Here is a 22,602-nt window from a genome sequence, read left to right as displayed (position 1 = left end):
ACTATTGTTAAAAGTTGTTTTTTTTTTTTAAGGTAATATTTTATAGTGTATGCTATGGTACAATTCAGTTTGTGACTTTTGCTAGTTTATGCCACTTACAGTTAGCAAAACCACCTCAGCAGTTCTTGGAATGTTGTGAAAAGTGATAAAAATCTGCAACTTATTCCTTTATTCCTCATTTAAAATCATCTACCCCAGTAAAAACATGTATAAAAGAGCTACTTCTGCACCACTTTTGAGAATAGTGTTATTTCAGTGAATGGATGTAGTGACCATATTGTAATGCATGTAGTGAACTGTTTAAGGCAAATCATCTACACTAAAAGACACAGGAAATAGTAATTTAATTTCCTTTTTCTTTTTAGAGCAGTATACAAAGATGCTGATTTGTATTTATTAGACTCTCCTTTTGGATACCTAGATGTTTTAACAGAAAAAGAAATATTTGAAAGGTATGTTCTTTGAATAACTTGATTATAATGCTTATGCTAAAACACAAGAAAGAAAGTCTATCCCATCATAGATTGCATTTTACCTCTTGAGAAATATGTTCACCATTGTTGGTATGGCAGAATGTAGCATGGTATTAACTCAAATCTGATCTGCCCTACCTGGCCAAGAGTCAAGATTGCTTTCATTAAAACCTTTTCTGACCACCTCATGCTAAACCAGTTTCTCCCATTGCTATACTGTTATAGCAATTGCTATCTATGTAGTTTTTGCAGTATCATTGCTTTGTGATATATATTACTTTAATTGATTATTATACTTAACATTCTTATTTACTTTTTTGTGTATTTTACTCTGTCTTCTCCTTAGATAGTAAACTTCTTAAGAAAATACATATGCTAAGTGTTTTACTGGTTTAATATAGGTGAATGCTTAGACCACTCATCTACCTCAATACTTCCTTGGAGATCTCCTCCTCAGTCACACAGAGCTCAGGAATTATATTTCCTTGGAACTCTTGTTAGGGTCCAATATACATGAAATTCCCTAGACAGACAGACAATCAGTATATGGCTTGATTTCAAAGTTTCAAAATGGTTTCATGGACTATCAAATAGTTTATTGGGAGAACAGTTATATACTCTTCTAGAAATAAAGATTTTAAGCAATAAAGATGTATATGTGTATAAAATGGCTGGATTATTCCTAGAAGTACCTTTCTTAGAATTTAGTTAAATTTAATATCCAAGATACTATCTTTACAACCCTGAGACTGTGAAAAGTAACTTCTATCAATATAAACTTTACTACATTTGTATTGTGTTAGTGTGTTGCAGTACAAACTAGAACAACGTATCTTTCTATATGATATATTACATAATGCCTAAAAAAACTGGTATTTCTTAGATGATTCTAGTCAGGATTTACTTCTAGAACAGATTAAAGTTTTATTAGAGGAGAGTCAAATTAATTATCCAATTCTCAGTTGTTATTGTTGCTGTTTTATTTTTAGCAAAACAGATTAGTCTTAATGTAAGCACTTGAGAAATAAATTGGTGGTCAGCCTAAAATGTAAACAAGAAATTAATAGAAAATTTAAAGAACAGCAGAGCTCTGACATTTAAAAGAAATGAAGTACAAATCTCTAGGGACCTTAAAGGTCATCTAATAATTTCCTCATTTTCTAGATAAATAAACTGAGACCCAGAGGATAAATGATTTGCTCAAAGTCAAATATCTACTTAATATAGGAAATTTAATTTCATTCTCAGTCTGTTAACATGCGACTTTTCAATATAGCATGTTATTTCATGCTATCAGAATTCACAAGGTACCAATTCAATTACTACAGAGTACTTATAGAATCATTTAAAATATAATAAAATTGTATGATAGATTATATGCAATAAAACATTAATAAAATGCTAAAATACAAGACATTATTGCAATAAAGTATTTATAAAATTGATATTTATATATTTTTATATCTTAAAGCTGTGTCTGTAAACTGATGGCTAACAAAACTAGGATTCTGGTCACTTCTAAAATGGAACATTTAAAGAAAGCTGACAAAATATTAATTTTACATGAAGGTAGCAGCTATTTTTATGGAACATTTTCAGAACTCCAAAATCTACGGCCAGACTTTAGCTCAAAACTCATGGGATATGATTCTTTCGACCAATTTAGTGCAGAAAGAAGAAATTCAATCCTAACTGAGACCTTGCGCCGTTTCTCATTAGAAGGAGATGCTCCTGTCTCCTGGACCGAAACAAAAAAACAATCTTTTAAACAGACTGGAGAGTTTGGGGAAAAAAGGAAGAATTCTATTCTCAATCCAATCAACTCTATACGAAAATTTTCCATTGTCCAAAAGACTCCCTTACAAATGAATGGCATCGAAGAGGATTCTGATGAGCCTTTAGAGAGAAGGCTGTCCTTAGTTCCAGATTCTGAGCAGGGAGAGGTGATACTCCCTCGCATCAGCGTGATCAGCACTGGCCCCACGCTTCAGGCACGGAGGAGGCAGTCTGTTCTGAACCTGATGACACACTCAGTTAACCAAGGTCAGAGCATTCACAGAAAGACAGCAGCATCCACACGAAAAGTGTCACTGGCCCCTCAGGCAAACTTGACTGAACTGGATATATATTCAAGAAGGTTATCTCAAGAAACTGGCTTGGAAATAAGTGAAGAAATTAATGAAGAAGACTTAAAGGTAGGTATAAATTGCTTGTGGGTATTTCACCATACAGGGTGCAATTGAGTAGAATGCAATATGTAGCATGTAACAAAATTTACTCAAATCATGGGATTAGGATAAGGTTTATCTTAAAACTCAGACAGTATGAAGTTCATTAATTATGCAAGCAACTTTAAAATGTAAAATAACAAATGATTTCTTTTTGCGATGGACATATCTCTTCCCATAAAATGGGAAAGGATTTAGTTTTCGGTCCTTTACTAAACCAGTGATAATTGTGACTATAAGTTAGAAAGCATCTACTTTATTACCATCTTGAACCCTCTGTGGGAAGAGGTGCAGTATAAGTAACTGTATAAATAAATAGTAGCTTTCATTATTTATAGCTCACAAAATAATCTGTATGGAAGTAGCTTATATAAGGTATATAAACATTTAGACTCTTGATGGGACTCACATTCTAGTTTGTGTATCAGTCTTGTCTGAATTTAGCTAGTGTGGGCTTTTTTTATCTTGTGAGTTTGCTTTATACATTGGGTTGCTAAAGAGATTTCTTTTAGAGAAGGTATATGAAGCTCAACATGTACTAGTGCCAATCTTCAGACAGAAAGTTTGTTATATTAGGTCTTAAGAATAAAAGCATTTTATTTTTAAAACAAGAAATAATGTAAAAAGGAGAGTTTTTGTTATTTTAGTAGAAAACTTAATGCCTTGGATGAAATGAGCCATGGGCAGAGTTGTAATTAATTGATATATTTAATAGTATAGATCATTTGAGAATAATGTGACCTTTGACAAGACACAAGCCATTAACATCTCTAGGCTGAAGTTTCCTTCTTTGTAAAATGAGGGAATAAAATAGATCCCTAAAGTGCGTAATTTTAGAATTTCCATACTTTACGAAGGTTTCCTAAATGATAATTCATCTATATAGTGTTTTGTTTGTTTGTTTGAGATGGAGTCTCACTCTGTCACCCAGGCTGGAATGCAATGGCGTGACCTCGGCTCACTGCAACCTCTGCTTACCGGGTTAAAGCAATTCTCCTGCCTCAGCCTCCTGAGTAGCTGGGATTACAGGCATGCACCACCACACCCAGCTAATTTTTGTATTTTTAGTAGAGAAGGGGTTTCATCATGTTGGCCAGGCTGGTCTCGAACTCCTGACCTTGTGATCTGCCCCCCTCGGCCTCCCAAAGTGCTGGGATTACAGGCATGAGCCACCGCGCCCAGCCTGAGCCACTGTGCCCAACCCATTTATATAATTTAATATCAATCTAAATGAATTTCTCAATCCTGAGCCTAAAAATTTAGTTGTAAAGAATGATAGCCTTGACTAATAATAGTTTCTATTTATGGATTGCATCTAGTTCTAGGTGGCATACATTTAGTCCCCACAACTACCCTGGAAGGTACTTAAAATTTTTCACATTTGCAGATAAGGAAATTAAAGTTCAGAGAAGTTCAGCAACACGCTTGAATTCAGGCGGCTCCTAGGCTGTTAATGGTGGAGTTTGGGTTCAAATTCAGATCTGTCTGACTCAAAAAATGCATACTCCTAACCAGTGCACTATATCCCAATACCATAGGACCTCTTCTTTGTGATTCATAGTGCTTTCCTATGAGTTTTGTTGATCTTGTGAGAAACAAAACTATGTTTTTCCTTTGGACTATCTGGAATCTCTCTTTTTCAAAATTTTGAAATGTATCGATATGCCAAAAGACAAAGATTTCTAGAGGAATAGGAATATGCCTAGGATGAGAATTATGTAATTTAAATCATAGTTGCAAAGAGAGATAGTCCTAAGTTACTAAGGAATGTTCAAACACAAATGGGCTTTCAGTCTATTGGAAGACCTTTATAGTATATACAGTGCAGTATACTGACCTGTACTTGTCCATGGACCCCTGAAGAAACAGGTTAAATCAAAGAGAGTTCTGGGAAACTTCATTTAGGTGGTATCATTCATTTGATAAAAGGTATGCCACTGTTAAGCCTTTAATGGTAAAACTGTCCAATAATAATACAGTTACATAATCAGTGATACATTTTTAGAATTTTGAAAAATTATGGTGTTTCTCAGTTTTAATAAAGCTGTGTTGCTCCAGTAGACATTATTCTGACTATAAAATGACATCATACATGGCATTTATACTGATTTATATTTGTTAAAATACACTTAGATTCAAGTAATACTATTTCTTTGTTTTCATATATTAAAAATAAAACCACAATGGTGGCATGAAACTGTATTGTCTTATTGTAATAGCCATAATTCTCTTATTCAGGAGTGCTTTTTTGATGATATGGAGAGCATACCAGCGGTGACTACATGGAACACATACCTTCGATATATTACTGTCCACAAGAGCTTAATTTTTGTGCTAATTTGGTGCTTGGTAATTTTTCTGGCTGAGGTAAGAATGTTCTATTGTAAAGTATACTGTGATTTAAAGTTAAATTAAGATAGTTTTGAAGGATGTATACATATATATGCACACACTTAAATATGTATATATACACATACATATATATGTATACATGTATGTGTGCATATATACACACATATATAACTATGTATAAGTATGTATATATTTATATATTACATATATTTGTGATTTTACAGTATATAATAGTATAGATTCATATAGTTCTTAGCTTCTGAAAAATCAACAATTAGAATCACTTTTGATATTTTACTATTTCGTATTACATATAAAATATATTTAAATACAAATATAAGAAGAGTTTTTAATAGATTTTAATAATAAATGTTAAGAGATTCAAAAACTCAAAAGTAGAAGGCTTTTATTTGGATTGAAATTAAACAATTAGAATCACTATTGATATTTTATTATTTCATATTACATATCAAATGTATTTAAATATAAAGATAAGAGTTTTTAATAGATTTTACAATAAATGTTAAGAGATTAAAAAACCCAAAGTAGAAGGCTTTTATTTGGATTGAAATTAAAGGCCAGGCATGGTGGTTCATGCCTGTAATCCCAGAATTTTAGGAGACTGAACGGGGAAGATTGCTTGAGCCCGGGGTCGAGACCAGCCTGGGCAACATAGTGAGACACTGTATCTACAAAAACATTAAAGAATTAGCTGGGCATAGTGGTGTGTGCTTGTATGCTACCATTTACTAAGGAGGCTGAGGTGAGAGAATCGCTTGAGTCTAGGAGGTCAAGGCTGCTGTGAGCTGTGATTGTGCCATTGCATTCCAGCCTGGGTGCCAGAGAGGGACCATATCTCTAAATAAATTATAAACAACAACAACAACAACAAAAACACTGAAAGCAAATCTGTATTAAAGTTTAAATTCATTTGACTCTAGATCATGGGTGTCCAACCTTGTGGCTTCTCTGGGCCACATTGGAAGAAGAAGAGTTGTCTTGGGCCACACATAAAATACACTTACAATAGCAGATGAGCTTAAAAAAAGAAAAAAAAGTCCATGCATAATCTTTGTGATATCTGCCACCACAGATAAGCATAATAGTTCTCTCATTCAAAAGGTTGGACACAACTGCTCTAGATATTTTATTGTTAAATATGCAGGCAATTACTATTTAAATGAAGATTTCTTCACAAGATGAGATGAAATATGTATTAGTGGCTTAGCATTCATTTTAGACAACCCTTTTAGAGAGTCAAATCACACACTTGCTTACAGAAATTTTGTTGTCTTCAGTGTCCCCATTGTGGTTTCTTTACCAAGCCTCTACTGTTCTTCACATTGCCAAGTTAAAAAAAAAAGAGTTGGGGCGGAAAGAATGAAAATTGCATGGTAGGCCACAAGTTCAGATCCTCATCAGCACAAGAGGTGATAGTAGAAAAATAGTAATTTTTAAAAAGTATGTTCACAATTATACAACTAAGCAATTCATTCACCAGTGTTCACAATTCTATTGCCTTCTTTGAGCCAAAATTTCCATAGTTTTTCTTTTAGACTAAGCTCCTTTATGATACCATTGTGCCCATTTCTCATTACCATTGAAATGTATCATGAGCATGTCACATTCTGGTACAACTGCTAATCCAGGATGACAGTTTAGTTTTTTTAAATCCAGTTGAGAGTCTTGTACTCATGACCAGAGAACCTAAAGAAAGGTTAAGATACATTTCGTCCTTGATGTAAGTGGTTTATCTATTTTTAGTTTTCCTAAGGTTCAAATTTCAATTTAGATTTATGTTTTTATAGGTTAGGTAAAATATGCTTCCCTTTTGAAATATGAAGTATGTAGTCTTTTTAAAAACTTCTTCAAAGCTGTTAAAGTGAAAAAAATTAATTTGGTCTATTCAGTTTGTTAGCACTTACCATTTTGGAAAGAAAGTGACTCTACTTTTGTATTTTGTAACATTTTCCCTGCTATAGGGCAGTATCTTCTGTAAGTTCTTAGACATTAGCACCGAAGAAATAGGCAAAAAAAAAAAAATCTATTATGTTAATTCTTAGAACCCCAGCTTGGCAGTGCATCATTGACTAGATGGAGAAGAAATGAAAATAATACATTAGGAAGTAGTTTCCTGGTTCTTTTGAAAACACCTAGAGAGTCTTGTTGTTGACTGGAATATCTGAAGATCCTTTTTAATACTTTCATTCTATGATTGTTAAGAATATGTTATAGAACTGCTTTATCCTGTTTCTTTATGACTTCCCTTCTGCTTGTTGATTAGAAATCCCTGAGTGGCTTTACATTATTAGTAGTAGATATGTAGTATATTCCCATAATACCACTGCTGCTATTGACTAATAGTGATTATTTTAGGGCAGCTTTATGACAGTTGGTTTATGTTTTAGGGTGTCATTTGACTTGTGAAGCATTGAAATCTGGATATTAAGCATGCTGTTTTCTATGTGGTATGGAATGATTCTTAAAGCCCTGAGAAAATTGAAAATAAAAATATTTTTCCTTTTTACCCTAATCACCTATGACTGTCACTCTATCATAAACTGAATAAACTTTATAACCTGAAAACATTTTGAAAATGAAATGACAGAACTTGCTTACTCTATTGTTTCTATATGTACCAAATATTTTTAAAAAGTATTATGCTAAGTCCTTGAAAATATTTTGTTCTAGTCAATATAAGCAGTTTAGGTTGGTAGTTCTATGTGGAAACAGCCACGAAATAATTTTATATTATGATGACTAGACCAGTCTTTGAACATTACTTTGGTTATTGTTCCATTAGTAAATTACTGAAGGCAATCTCACTCTGTCGTCCAGTCTGGAGTGCAGCAGTGGTGTGATCTTGGCTCACTGCAACCTCTACCTTCTGGGTTCAAGCAGTTCTGGTGCCTCGGTCACCTGAGTAGTTGGAATCACAGGTGTGCACCACCAGGCCTGGCTAATATTTTTTGGCATTTCTAGTAGAAATGAGGTTTTGCCACATTGGCCAGGCTGTCCTCAAACTCCTGGCCTCAAGTGATGTCCGCCTTGGCCTCCCAAAGTGCTGGTATTACAAGCGTGAGCCGCTGTGCGTGGCCTGAAACTTATAATTCATTTCCATTAATATTAATCTTGCCTTTTCCAGTAATTAATTGGTTTCACAGGTATTAGTCCCCTATAATCATTGAATGGCAAATGAAATTATTTATAGCAAATAAACAGATTAATTATCTGCCAGCCGGCTGAGATTAGTTTCTTTAAAAAATGTTTATTATTTAAAACATTCAGCTGTGATCTTGGCTTTCTTGTGAGGTTCAGTCGTTTCTATTGAATAAAGGAGATAAATGGCAAAGAATTTACTTCAGTGAAATTTGAATTCCATTAACTTAATGTGTTCTCATCCAAATAATAGTACTTAGAACAACTATTACAGCTGCTGGACCCGGGAACACAAAGCAAAGGAAGATGAAATTGTGTGTACACTGATATTGGTACACACATCAAATGGTGTGATGTGAATTTAGGTGAAGATGTCAGAAAAAAATCAACTGTTTTCTTGTTCCGTTCCAGGTGGCTGCTTCTTTGGTTGTGCTGTGGTTCCTTGGAAAGTGAGTATTCCATGTCCTATTGTGTAGATTGTGTTTTATTTCTGTTGATTAAATATTGTAATCCACTGTTTGTATGTATTGTAATCTACTTTGTTTCATTTCTCCCAAGCATTATGGTAGTGGAAAAATAAGGTTTTTTGTTTAAAGGATGACCATTAGTTGGGTAAGGTAACACATACCTGTAGTCCTAGCTCCTCCACAGACTGACGCAAGAGGATCACTTGAGCCCAGGAGCTCAGGGCTGTAGTGTTCTATCATTGTGAATAGCCACTGCACTCCAGCCTGGACAATATAGCAAGATCCTATATCTAAAATAAAATAAAATAAAATGAATAAATTGTGAGCATGTACAGTTCCTGCAGTTTCTAAAGAATATAGTTCTGTTCAGTTTCTGTGAAACACAATAAAAATATTTGAAATAACATTACACTTTTACAGTTTTCTTCAAATGTTTTAATTTAATAAAGAACAACTCAATCTCTATCAATAATGAGAAAACATATCTATTTTCTTGCAATAATAGTAAGATTTTGAGATTAAGGGTGCACACTCTTCTAATGCAATATATTGTATTTCTTTAGACTCAAATTTAGTTCCATTTACATGTATTAGAAATTCAGTAAGTAAGTTTGGCTGCCAAATAACAATTTCCCTTTTGCTTTACAGCACTCCTCCTCAAGACAAAGGGAATAGTACTTATAGTAGAAATAACAGCTATGCAGTGATTATCACCAGAACCAGTTCATATTATGTGTTTTACATTTACGTGGGAGTAGCCGACACTTTGCTTGCTATGGGATTCTTCAGAGGTCTACCACTGGTGCATACTCTAATCACAGTGTCGAAAATTTTACACCACAAAATGTTACATTCTGTTCTTCAAGCACCTATGTCAACCCTCAACACGTTGAAAGCAGGTACTTTACTAGGACTAAGAAATGAAACTGCTGATCCACCATCAATAGGGCCTGTGGTTTCGTTGGTTTTCTAATGGCAGTGCTGGCTTTTGCACAGAGGCATCTGCCCTTTGTTGAACCTCCTTTTGACTGGCATGCACATTTCTCAGATATTATAGGTTATCATATGTTGTTGCTCCTAATATTTCTGTGTTATATAATTAGAGTAGCTAGGTTTGTAAGAATGTGATGTTGGTGGGACTGTAGCAGCACAAGAAGGCCCTTATGGGTCAGTCATACCTCTCTTTTCAAATACTTGGTCTAGCTCTCTTCTGGGCATCTTGTTGCCAATATATAATATTGTTCAAAAGGGCAGGAAACTTAAAGTGATCAAAGAAAGTATGTTGTTTTGTATTGATTAAGTCTTTTGATGGGGTAGAATAATCTAATTTCATGTAACTGCTCAAAGTTATATGGTAGGGGGGATCCCAAATGTATTTTAAAACTATTTTTTTATTATCATATTTGAAGTAATAGAAAGTCACAGTAGTAAAATAAAGATACTAAAAATTGTAAAAACTAATAAGATACTTTGGAAGAAATCAATTCTGTTGATTCCTCATGAGACAAATTTGCACTGAAAGACTGAGGTTAATAAGGATTCCCCCAAGTTTTTTCACAGCAACCTGTGAGCACTTTCTCTGTTGAGGCATTTACTCTGTGATATGAAAAGATGAATAAGTCACAGTTCTTGCCCTGGAGGAGGTCACAGGTGAGAGGAGGAATTGACACAGAAACATTTGATATAAAGCAAGGAATAAATTCCAAGACTAAAATTTTCAGGAATCTGGAAAACTTAAGATAAGAAAAACCCATCATATTTTCTGGATGACAAAATTTCAGTGTTATAGTATGTAGGAAGATCTTGATATTTATTCTGAAGCCCATGTGTGTTGCTGAAATCTTGCCTCATTTGGATATACTCATCACCATCCTCTGTTTTGGAGCTAAGAATTTTAGACTCAAGATGTCCAATTAATTGATCCATTGATTTTACTTTTTATGGAAATCTGAGACCCAGAGCAGGCAGGGGATTTCTCACACATTTCTAGAAGAGTCAGACATGAGCCATGTGGCACAGTGGAAAGAACATGAGCACTGCCTGAGCTCTGAGTTGGCACTATAAGAGCAGTGATCATGGGCAAGTGACCCTCCTGAGCCTTGGCCTCCTCACCTGTTAAGTGGGGAAAAGAATATTTCAGAGGATCTTTGTGAGAATGAAACAAGGCAATTTACTTGCCTGCTACATAGCCAGTGGGAAATCAATGTAAGTTCCCCGTGGTTCCCTTCTGTGGGGTGTTGTTCCCACCGAGGGTGCACTGGCCATTCCACCTCTTCTTTTCCAAGCTCCTGTTTCCCTTTAATGCTGTTCATAGTTGGTTCCAAACCATTTGAAATATAATAAGCACCAGGATGGTTTTTTCTTTCCACCAAAGCAAATTTCATTTTCTAAACACTGTTTATAAATACCAATGGCTATTTTTTCAATTTTTGATTATCATGAAAAGATACAAATATATTTAATTAAATATGCTAAAGAATGTATTAATAAATATGTATTAAATAATTCCTACATATAAGGCCTTTTTTCTTGGGGCTATGGGTGATACAAAATAAGTGTGGCATGATCCCATTGACCTCTAGCAATTTATAACCTAGAAAAAGAGTTAAGATATGTTTATAAGTTCCTGTGATATAAGACATGCATATAGTCATTATAACAGAGGTGCAAACAAGATGTATTAAGTATATCCAGAGGAGGAAGAGATTAATCCCAGCAGGAGAAAACACTGATGTTTTCTTGCAGCAGGGGCATTTGAGTTGAGCAAGGGAGGAAACAGATTTTGACAATGAGAGCTGAGGGGAAAGGGGTTTCAGGTGGAGGGAACCACATGGGGAAAGCAGGGAGGTAGGAAAGTGTAGAGTGTGTTTAAAGAATAGACCAGTTTGGCTGAAACAGGATATTTGAGCAGAGGAAGCTTGTACTAAGTAGGTGGGTTGAGGCCAAATTATGCAAGGCATTAAATATTAAACTAGGAATTTTGGACTTTATCCTGCAGTTTATGGGGGGTAAACGATAAGATTCAATATCACTTTATTTGTACAGTATTATGTTACATTTTATCAAATTGTTTGTTTAATTCCTGTCTAGACAATGAATTTCTCAAGGACAAGGAGCATGGCTTATTCACCTCAGTTATTTCAGTGCCTAGTATTGTGCCTGGTACATAGTAGACACTTGTATATAACCTTTTTAAATTGAAGCAACAAGTTATCAACCTTACAAATGTGAATCCATGATTCAGATGACAGGTTGAAATGTAGATTGTCCACGAAAAGGGTAGAAAGCGAGTATGACAAGGGAGGACCAGACAGGGGGGCAGGCAGGGAGACAGAGCAGCCAGGGTTTTGGTAGAGGTATGTCAAAAAGGTATGGAAGTCAGAGGAAAAGGAGACCCCTATGTTATGGAATACAAATGGAAGAGATGGTGACAGCATATCCAGTAAGTTGTCATTAAATGCAAGGTTGCAAAAATAAGATTGTAATAGCAGGATGAATACCCACCTATTCCTAACATAATTTATAGTAAAATCTATTTCAAAGACATTGGTTGTTACTTGAATCTTACAGGAATCTGAAACTTTTTAAAACGTTTAAAAATACAAGACAATAACTTGAACATATAAGTATTTAGAATGTTTGGAAAGAAACAAAATTTTCTAAGTCTTTATTTATCTGATTACATGCTAATTCTTATTTGGGTTCTGAATGAGTCTACTGTGATCCAAATTTAGTATTGAATATATTGATATATCTTTTGAGGAATTTGTCATCTTGTATATTATAGGTGGGATTCTTAATAGATTCTCCAAAGATATAGCAATTTTGGATGATCTTCTGCCTCTTACCATATTTGACTTCATCCAGGTGTGTAAAAATAAGTACTGTTAAGTATGTCTATTTGCCATGTTGTTTTTTAAATAATAACAAAAGCAAATGCAATTTCGTTTTCAATTTTTATTTGATTGAGAGTTAAAGTCCTGTCTATTGAATTAATTTTGTGATTATCCAAAGCCTTCAAAATAGATGTAAGTTTAGTAAATTCAATAACAAGTCAGAACTGTTTATCTGGCCCAGACCTGAGGCAATCCCACATTTAGATGTAATAGCTGTCTACTTGGGAGTGATTTGAGAGGCACAAAGGGCTATCTTTCCCCAGATCACTAATACTGGCAAAAGGCCTGTATTAGAATGAAGATGGATTCCCTGGGTGGGTTACACTTGAAACTAGCCTCACCGTGAACATTTTGGCACAGAGTAGCTAGCCCATTCCCCCACAGTAAGGAAGGGAGAGAAGCAAAGATAAGTTTTTGAACAAAAGAAAGGGGAAAGAAAAATCTAGGGTTTTATGAGGGCTGTCCCTGAGTGATAGATGTGAGTAGGCCTCCAGGGAAGCCTGGCTCAAAGGCTGACTCTTTGGATTGGGGTGACTGACTGGTGGTGAGAGTGGAGAAGAAAAGGGCAGTGGAGGAGGTGAAAGTGACCTTGGGACATCAGGTCTCCATAAGTGACAGGATTTAAGGAGTGTTGTAAGCTGTGGTTGTTGGACCAGGTTTGAGCACAGCTTCCTGAGCTTCCTGACTGGTTTAGGTCAAGCTCCAGAGAGCAAATGCCACAGTCTCAGTGATCTCCCTGGAGAAACAGTTGGAATAGGATGCTGCCCATGTTGGGATGAGTCATTGTCCCCTCTTGCTCTTTCCCCACCCCTGCAAAATAATAATATTGTATTTGATTGAACATATAAAACAAAAGAAGTATTATCACATAAGTGTGTATATATAACCAACATTGGCAGGTGCAGAAAAATCAGACTGTCAGTTAGCCTCATCTGAAATGATTGACACAAGTATATTTACTGTTCCAAGTGAACTTTGGCATTTTGGATATCCTTCAGTTGTTCTGTTTAAAGATATAACTTAGAAGCAGCTGATGGAATATTTAAATCCATGCTTTGAATTCATGCATTCAAAGAAACATGTCCTGTGTCACTAAATGCTGACATTTGTTTTTCATGTTAAGAGTGTGAATAACTTGTCCCAAATATAATATTATTACATCAGATAAAAATTGGAATGTGAACCTCTTGACTTGATTTTGAAAGTATTTGCCAATGGTGCCTCTTGATAATTATTTGAGGCTCACTTCAGAACTCCTCTGTAAGAGTTAATTTTTAAATATTCATTTTATAAATTAACATTTTTGACATACGTGATGGCTCTCAAATTTTTTCTTTTATGCCAATTTGAATCACTTCTGCTCAACGTGTTTGTTTTTTGTTTCTTTGTTTTTAAATTGAGACGGAGTCTCACTCTGTCGCCCAGGCTGGAGTACAGTGGTGCAATCTTGGCTCAATGCAACCTCCGCCTCCTGGGTTCAAGCAATTCTCTTGTGTCAGCCTCCAGAGTAGCTGGGATTACAGGTGCCCACCACCATGCCTGGCTAATTTTTGTATTATTTCACCACATTGGCCAGGCTGGTCTTCAACTCCTGACCTCAAGTGATCCACCTGCCTCAGCCTCGTAAGGTGCTGGAATTACAGGTGTTAGCCACTGCACCTGGCCCGGTTCAACTTTTAATACTAAGATTCATTTGTTGTTGTTTCACAGATGATTAAGCAGAGGTCTTTTATATTAATTTACCTATTTTATTTGTAAGAGAGTCTCATATTAAGAGAGCATAATATACGACAATCCAAATACAGTACAAATTTGGTTAATTTTGATTTTGTTAGATGATTAATCACAGGGGTCCTTTAAATTGTGAACTCCTCTGATTATACTTAATTGTGTTATACCTCTGGTTATACTTAATTTCAAACAAATAAAATTTAATTGTATTCATGACATTTCAGAAGCAGATCTGTTGCACAAAATAAAGCATACCTATAAGTTTTCTTTTTTAAAAAATATTTCTGTTCACTCTATTTTCTATTACTTTTCTCTTTTAAAATTTTTAATTTTATTGTGGCAAGTCCACTTAACATGAGGTTTACCCTCTTAACAGATTTTTATGTGTAAAATACAATATTGTTCACCATGGGCAAAATGTTGCACGGCAGATCTCTGGAACTTACTCATTTTGCACTACTGAAATTTTATACCTGTTGATTAGTAACTCCCCATTTCCCTCTATCCCCTGTCCTGTTGCCCATGGTTCTGTTCTTTGCTTCTTTGAGTTTGAGTATTTTGATATCTCATATAATCTTCATTCTATTTTCTAACTTTTGACAATTTTCTGACAAATTTGCTTTCTGGATTGGAGCACTGTATAGTGAAAATTGAAAATCGGGGTTATTTTCTGCAGATTCCCACTATTTTACCCTGAGCAGACACTTATCTTGAAGGGTCTCAGGTTTGTCACTTGTAGAATGGGAAATATAAACCTAATAATGGTCCCTTTCAGTTCTAAAGTTATATCAGTTGAAAATGCATGTGTCACTTATGGAAACTGGTAGAGAACTGCCTCACTGAATAGCATACGGATGTTATAAAGTGTTTATTTTTTTTCCTTTCTGCTGACAGTTACTTTATTTATACTTTATTCAAATGGGTTTTTGTGAAGTAAGTGTTGGCAGACTTTGTACCTTTTAAAAATGTATGTATTTGGTGTAATGTAGAAATATGGAATTTATTAAGTATGATTTATTTCAATGTTAAGCATGAGAAAATATGCTCCAAAAGGTTAGATAGCTTGCCTAAATGACAAGCTTGTATTTCAAGCAGAACTTTCTGAATCAAAAGACTCCAAGATGAACGCCCAACTTTCAAAAACTGTCTAACCAAAATAAATCCTAAGATTTACCTTCATACTAAAATTATTTTAAAAGTTTATGTTAAATTAATATTCACTTAAAATGTATTTATCATACAATACTTTAAAGTGCCTGGGAAATGAAAATATCCCAAGATCAAAGAACACCATGTTTTCAAAACTTCAAAAATGTTATCAGTGACATGAACAATTTTTAAAATTTTCATAGAGCCTATGAAAAATGTACTTGCAAATGGTTACTTTCCGACTAGGAATAGAATGGGGAGAGTATTTAGAAATAAATCACTGACACACTTTGTCCACTTTGCAATGTGAAAACGTTTACTCACAAACATGTTTTCTTCGATCTCACAGTTGTTATTAATTGTGATTGGAGCTATAGCAGTTGTCGCGGTTTTACAACCCTACATCTTTGTTGCAACAGTGCCAGTGATAGTGGCTTTTATTATGTTGAGAGCATATTTTCTCCAAACCTCACAGCAACTCAAACAACTGGAATCTGAAGGTATGACAGTGAATGTGTGATACTCATCTTGGAAAAAAGCGACAAGAGCTATCTGAGATTCTTTATTGTTAATCTACTTTTCAAAAAAAATTCTGTTTTTAAACTTTCACATCATATAACAATAATTTTTTTCTACATGTATGTGTCTATAAAAGGAAACTGTATTACAAATTACACATGGATTGTTTTTCTTAATTAACGGCCATGTGACTTCATTTTGGTTTTAAAATGGGTATATAGAATCTTACCACAGTTGGTGTACAGGACATTCATTTATAATAAACTTATATCAATTAAATTAAAAAATGATAGTGCTGCTATTACTAAAGGTTTCTCTGGGTTCCCAAATGATACTTGACCAAATTTGTCCCTTTGACTTTTTGTCTTCGGACACCCTTCCTTCAAGTATTGGAGCTGCCATTTCATGTTCCCCCAAACTCTACTTGAGCTGTTAGGGAATCACATTTTGCAGTGACAGCCTTAGTGTTGGTGCATTTTCAGGCAATAATTTTTCAGTGTATTTCTGCTTTGTAGGTTATTAGCTAAATCAAGTCACATAAACTTCCTTAATGTAGATACTTGAAAAAATTGTCTAACATTTTTTTCAGTGATAATTAATTTAGAATTAGCCAGAAAATTCCCAGTGGTAGCCAAGAAAAAGGAATAAATGTTGGTGGTGATTTTTTAAGTTCCCATCTCTAGTAGCCAAGTAAAAAAGGAGGGTAGCTCATTAATAAAATAACAAATCACATCTATTCAAAGAATAGCACTAGTGTGAAAAAACCTTTTTAACCAATGACATTTGCAATATGATTACTCTAATTTAGTCTTTTTCAGGTACATGGTGTTATGAAATTGCATTCTGTGTTTATGTTATTTGCAATGTTTTCTATGGAAATATTTCACAGGCAGGAGTCCAATTTTCACTCATCTTGTTACAAGCTTAAAAGGACTATGGACACTTCGTGCCTTCGGACGGCAGCCTTACTTTGAAACTCTGTTCCACAAAGCTCTGAATTTACATACTGCCAACTGGTTCTTGTACTTATCAACACTGCGCTGGTTCCAAATGAGAATAGAAATGATTTTTGTCATCTTCTTCATTGCTGTTACCTTCATTTCCATTTTAACAACAGGTACTATGAACTGATTAATTTTAGCTAAGCATTTAGTAAAAACTTTGTCAATGAATAAAATGCTGCATTCTTATAGGTTATCAATTTTTGGTATCTTTAGAGTTTTTTTGGAGTTTAATAATTAACAAATTTGTTGGTTTATCATTGAACAAATGATTTCTTTGAATTTCCATTGTTTTATTTTTGAACAAATAATTTACTTGAAGTTGGATATATATGGTAATATCCCTGTTTTCACAGTTTTAAAAACCAAGGCACGCAGATTGTCAGATAGCAATTCTGTGATTGAAGGGGAAAAAATGTCACCTCTTCATACTCATATTGATGAAGAGTCCTAGCTTCAAAATTAATAGATCCCTAAAGAAGGGAAATGAAGCATCTGCATTCACACACACACACACACACACACACACACAGTTCCCCTTGTCGGTAAGTTTTGTTTTTTAAATCTCTACTAGGTAAAATGTGTTATCTAATTGCAAATTTTGCACAAAGTAAAACTGTCACAGAAAAGAAAGGAAGTCTCATGTTTTTCAAAAGAAAAAAAAAAAGAAAGTGCCATGTGTTTTAAACACAAATGTTCTGGATTGATTTTAGGATCTTTAGTGAAAAACAAAGTATTTCATAATAAGTAAAATAAAAATGTATGTAGGTAAATTTGTTTTCTCTAATTTAAGAATTTGAATTTCTGAGTATTTATGATAAGTATTGAAGTAAGTTGTTATATGTGACAGTGAATATTGGCAGAGTAAATGCCAAATCAATGCCAAATCTGGGGGATCATTTGATTGTAGGAACAGAATTCTGCTCAAACCAGAAGCAGGCATTTGTTGGAGTTACAGGAAGGCCTCAAGGAACAACGAGAAGGTGGTGCCATTTGACTCTTAAAGAAGCTGTAACAGGCACAAGAGAGTCAGCTGCAACTCTTCTTCTTCTTGAGTCTATATCTGTCCTGAGTCCATTCCTTTCTGTGACTGCTTCATTCCTTTCTCTCTCTGAAGACTGGTTTTCCTGGTGTACCAGGGCTATGCCACACTGACTTTATGTAGTGTCTCTGTTCTGGCCTCCTGAATTAACTGGCTTTCCTGGTGTACCAGAACTATGCCACATTGACTTTATGTAGTGTCTCTGTTCTGGCCTCCTGAATCCTGGTGTACGAGGGCTATGCCACATTGACTTTATGTAGTGTCTCCATTCTGGCCTCCTGAATTAACTGGCTTTCCTGGTGAACCAGGGCTATGCAACATTGACTTTATGTAGTGTCTCCATTCTGGCCTCCTGAATTAACTGGCTTTCCTGGTGAACCAGGGCTATGCAACATTGACTTTATGTAGTGTCTCCATTCTGGCCTCCTGAATTAACAGGAGAGCTCCTCTGTACAATTGCAAAGTCCTGGAGAGAACAGAAAACAGGTTCCTTTTGGCTCAGGGGTCCACCTGCAGTCTACTCCACTGCTATGAGGATAGTGGGTTCGCCACCTTTGTTGTTCTCTCAGCTAGGGCAGTGGGAAATGACTCTATGAAAGGAATATACATGGGCAGGCAAATGTACTAATCCTCATCAGTACTGCAATTTTAGGCAACTTTAAAAAATTCTTTTAAGTTATTTGAAAATGGGATCAAAGAAGGCTGAATTACATAAATGAAGATTTGTTAACAATTAATTCAAACCAATATAACACATGCTATACCATGGTTGAGTGTGATTGAGTCTTGATTTATTAGGGGCAATAATCAAAACATTTAACAATCATTATAGTACAGAACTTACCCATCAAATCAGATGGTCAGCCAGGGTGGATGTTGGTCACCTAGCTATTATTATCCCTGGCTCGACTGGTCTTCAGCTGTATTAACTTGCAAACGTTAATTAGCTCTCTAAGCCCCTCATTTTCCTCAAGTGTAAATAGACACAATAATATTACCTATTCCATAGGTGTGGGTGAATAGTAAATGGGATGATTTGTCCAAAACACTTAGTATAGTGCCTGGTCCATGGCGAATACTAAATAAATGTTACCTGACTTATTATTATTAAAATTTTATCTTCTCATGTTAACCTTCAGAACAAGCAATATATTGGGGTCTAGATAAATCTAACCTATATGAAAATAATTTAGTATTACCTACAGATATATGCTCTGTATATTATGCCTTCTGTTAGAGGAATTGCAGAAACAAAAATTTCAATTAATAATAAGAGAAATTATTTCTCCCAACTGTAGAACCTTTTGACAATTTTATCATGCATTACAGGTGTAAGATCTCTCGATTGGGACTTGATAGTTTAACTTTATAATAATTTAAGAACATTCCTCTTAGAGAATTTTTATGGCCATAATACTGAATACTTACGAGTTTTAATTAGCGGTCCTTTTTAGCCCTTAAAAAAAATTTATTGTAATTAAACACTTAAGTATCATTCTTCCCAGGTGCACTAATCTTTTTTTTTTCTTTTTTTATTTTTTTTACATAGAGGGTATTATTTTCTCTTTCCAAATGGCAGACCTGTTAGTTTTCTGACTGTCGGGTGAAGTTCTAAGTCCATTTACTTCCCAACAGTATGCAATTAACAAATGTCCTCCTTGCAAAGGCACAGAGCACATCTAAACATCTAAGCATGCAGATGCTGTTTGGACACACTATTCCCCTGCTTTTGGTTTCTTTGTAGAGGAGCTCATCTGGATACAGGATATTTTCCCATTGCCCATTCTAATATTTGTTCTCTTATTACTTAGAGAATAATAGTAGAAGAGACAAATATGGTACCTACCCAATACCAACAGCACCTCCAATATCAGTAACATTTTTTAAAAAGGGCAACACTTTCCTAATATTCTATCACTCTTTGATTTAAAATCCTGGTTGAATACTTACTATATGCAGAACATTATTCTATTAGTAAATGCTGTGATGAACTGAGACTTAAAAATTGTTAAAATCAGCATAAAATTGAAATGTAAATTTAATAACATGAGGTTCATTTATGTCTTTTGTGCATCTATAGGAGAAGGAGAAGGAACAGTTGGTATTATCCTGACTTTAGCCATGAATATCATGAGTACATTGCAGTGGGCTGTAAACTCCAGCATAGATGTGGATAGCTTGGTAAGTCATTATCATCTTTTTAACTTTAATGAAAAAAATTCAGACAAGTAAAAAAGTATGAGTAATAGCATGAGGAAGAACTATATACCCTATATTGAGCTTAAGAAATAAAACATTACAGATAAATTGAGGGTCACTGTGTATCTTTCATTAAATCCTTATCTCTTCTTTCCTCCTCATAGATAGTGACTATAAAGATCTAATACTACAGTGAGCATTCTTTCATCTGTTTCCTTGTTCAGGATTTTCTAGGACCAATACCTGGGAGTTGTACTACTGGGTCATAGAATTCACCCATGCTTAACTGAGTGGTGCCAAATTGTCCTCAGGTCTGTTGTACTGACATATATCCCCATCAAGAGAGTGCAAGAGTTCTCATAGCTACATATCTTCAACAACACTTGGTGTCTGATAGATGTGAAGTGATTGCTAAAAATGTAGGGCATCTGGATACATAATTATTGGCTTTTGCTGTTCTCTTACATTAATTTCTTATTCATGTTGATTACTCATTTGTCACCTAGATTTTTCTTCCTTAATTAATTTGTAGGAATTTATGAGTTATGGATTGTCAGCTCTATACATTTCAAACATAATCCCTCAGTCAGTGGCTTGGCTTATAGAGTCTTTTGATGAAAAGAAGATTTTAAGTTTAATAAAGTTCAATTTATTGTCTTTTCCTTTATGTTTTATGCTTTTGATATCTTTTTTAAGAACTCCTTCCTTATCTTGAGCTCTCAAATTTAGCAGCATAACATTTTTATACTATTATTTAAGTTTTTTTCACATCATTTAGTGATAGTGCCTTTCTTATTCCTAAAGTGCTTATCTTTGCCTTCTCTCTTTCTGCTTGATAAATATTGCCACACATTTGTATACTGTATTAGTGTATACAAAGACCACATTTTAGTTGTGTTATTTCTCTCATTTTGGTTTTCTAGAGTGCAGAGCCATTAATATTATAGTAATGTTTGTGTGCTAATGCCATATCAGGGGCACAAATCCCATTGCAGCAGGACTGAGAAATTAAAGGAAATGATGCACATTTACCCATTTTTATTAAAAAAACCAAATGCATAATTTTCAATCAGACTATGTGGTTGATCTGGATAGCTTCATCATTGAATTTTTAAAGTATTTTTGTGCTACTGTATTTAAAATTATTCATTCAGCACTGCTTTTGTAGATGGCTTAGAAACCCAAGTTAAGAATCACTGTGCAACACTATTATTATACTCTTTTTAAAATTATGCTTTTTGCTTAAGTGTCTTTCCTTGTTCTCTGAGACACTGTTCGTGTTCCCAAACCACACACAGTTATTCAGCTATAAAATTTGTATGATCAACTCCTGTCAGAACAAAGAGCATTATAAAAAATATCTCCAGGGAAAAGAAAACCCTTTTAATGCTCTCTTCTGGTCCATGTGTCGTCTTCTTTTCTTTAAGCATTTTCATAACACATTGAGCTGTAATTTAATCGGAACATGATTTATACTAAAGTTGGTTTCTTTACCTCTAACTTTTTTTTTTAGTTTGATCAGCTCTTTTTAGCTTCTGTAGTTCTGTCTTTAATTCCATTCCAGTATGCTTTTGGAGTTGGGTCTCATAAGTGTATAGAAATGTTTCTGTTGGAAAACAGCAGGAGAATATGAAATGAATATTGTGCTTACATCTATTTAATTCTTTGCCCAACCTTCTACAACTTTGACTTTATATTTAAGCTCCTCATGCACTTACATGTTTCTTTACCTAAAAACATCTTTTTACCATGGATGTATACAATTCCTTTCTCTTTGCTGTATTAATTTTCTTGGTTTACATAGTAGCCTCTACACATTGATGTCAAAACCTCTGTTTGGTGCATTTCTACTCTGCATGTTCAATCTCCATGAAAGTTTCTGTAAGGCATTTTCATTCCTCTGGTTTTTCACATGTGCATCCTGGCTTTGTGACCTGTGCTTTGATATTGTGCCTTTCATCTTGTGGCACTGAAGGATCTTTGCAAGGACCTATTATGTTATAATACAGTCTATGAAAAGTATCAATATTTGCACTTGATCACATTTTAAAAATCACATTCTTTTGTTTGAATATCAAAGCTAATATGTGAGTTATTTCCCTGCCAAATAGCACAAGTAGGCTTTCCTGGATGTTTATGGGCATTAATCTGGTTATTGATTCCCATCATACTGCTGTTACCCATGCCATTGCTAAACTTATACAGTAACTTTTTTGTTTTCACCTCGGCATATGTTGAGAGTAGGAAATAGATATGACTGTGCCCTCAAATTTTACGTTTGTATGATGTTAATCCCAAAGGTCCTTGTGACTTCTGAAGTAAAAACTCAGTGTTGTCATTTTACTTACTGAGTTGTTAATTGAATTTAGCGTTGAGTTTACAATGG

At 34.6% G+C, this 22,602-nt stretch overlaps 1 protein-coding gene across 1 annotated transcript in view; it reads left to right on the top strand.

The window, feature by feature from the left end:
• Nucleotides 1–22,602, top strand: part of CFTR (cystic fibrosis transmembrane conductance regulator (ATP-binding cassette sub-family C, member 7)) — a gene marked incomplete at its 5' end in the record, with an annotated part of 169,601 nt that overhangs the window by 86,796 nt on the left and 60,203 nt on the right. Inside the window, 9 exons of the mRNA XM_011971663.1 lie at nucleotides 366–452; nucleotides 1,945–2,668; nucleotides 4,940–5,068; nucleotides 8,624–8,661; nucleotides 9,328–9,578; nucleotides 12,467–12,546; nucleotides 15,805–15,955; nucleotides 16,864–17,091; nucleotides 20,098–20,198. Coding sequence (XP_011827053.1) covers nucleotides 366–452; nucleotides 1,945–2,668; nucleotides 4,940–5,068; nucleotides 8,624–8,661; nucleotides 9,328–9,578; nucleotides 12,467–12,546; nucleotides 15,805–15,955; nucleotides 16,864–17,091; nucleotides 20,098–20,198 — 1,789 coding nt within the window. The remainder of the gene's footprint in view (nucleotides 1–365; nucleotides 453–1,944; nucleotides 2,669–4,939; nucleotides 5,069–8,623; nucleotides 8,662–9,327; nucleotides 9,579–12,466; nucleotides 12,547–15,804; nucleotides 15,956–16,863; nucleotides 17,092–20,097; nucleotides 20,199–22,602) is intronic.

The sequence above is a fragment of the Mandrillus leucophaeus genome, unplaced genomic scaffold (genome assembly GCF_000951045.1).
Source record: "Mandrillus leucophaeus isolate KB7577 unplaced genomic scaffold, Mleu.le_1.0 Scaffold1235, whole genome shotgun sequence".
NCBI classification, from domain to species: domain Eukaryota; kingdom Metazoa; phylum Chordata; class Mammalia; order Primates; family Cercopithecidae; genus Mandrillus; species Mandrillus leucophaeus.
The sequence above is the reverse complement of the archived record's forward strand: the minus strand, read 5'-3'. Positions and strand labels throughout refer to the sequence as shown.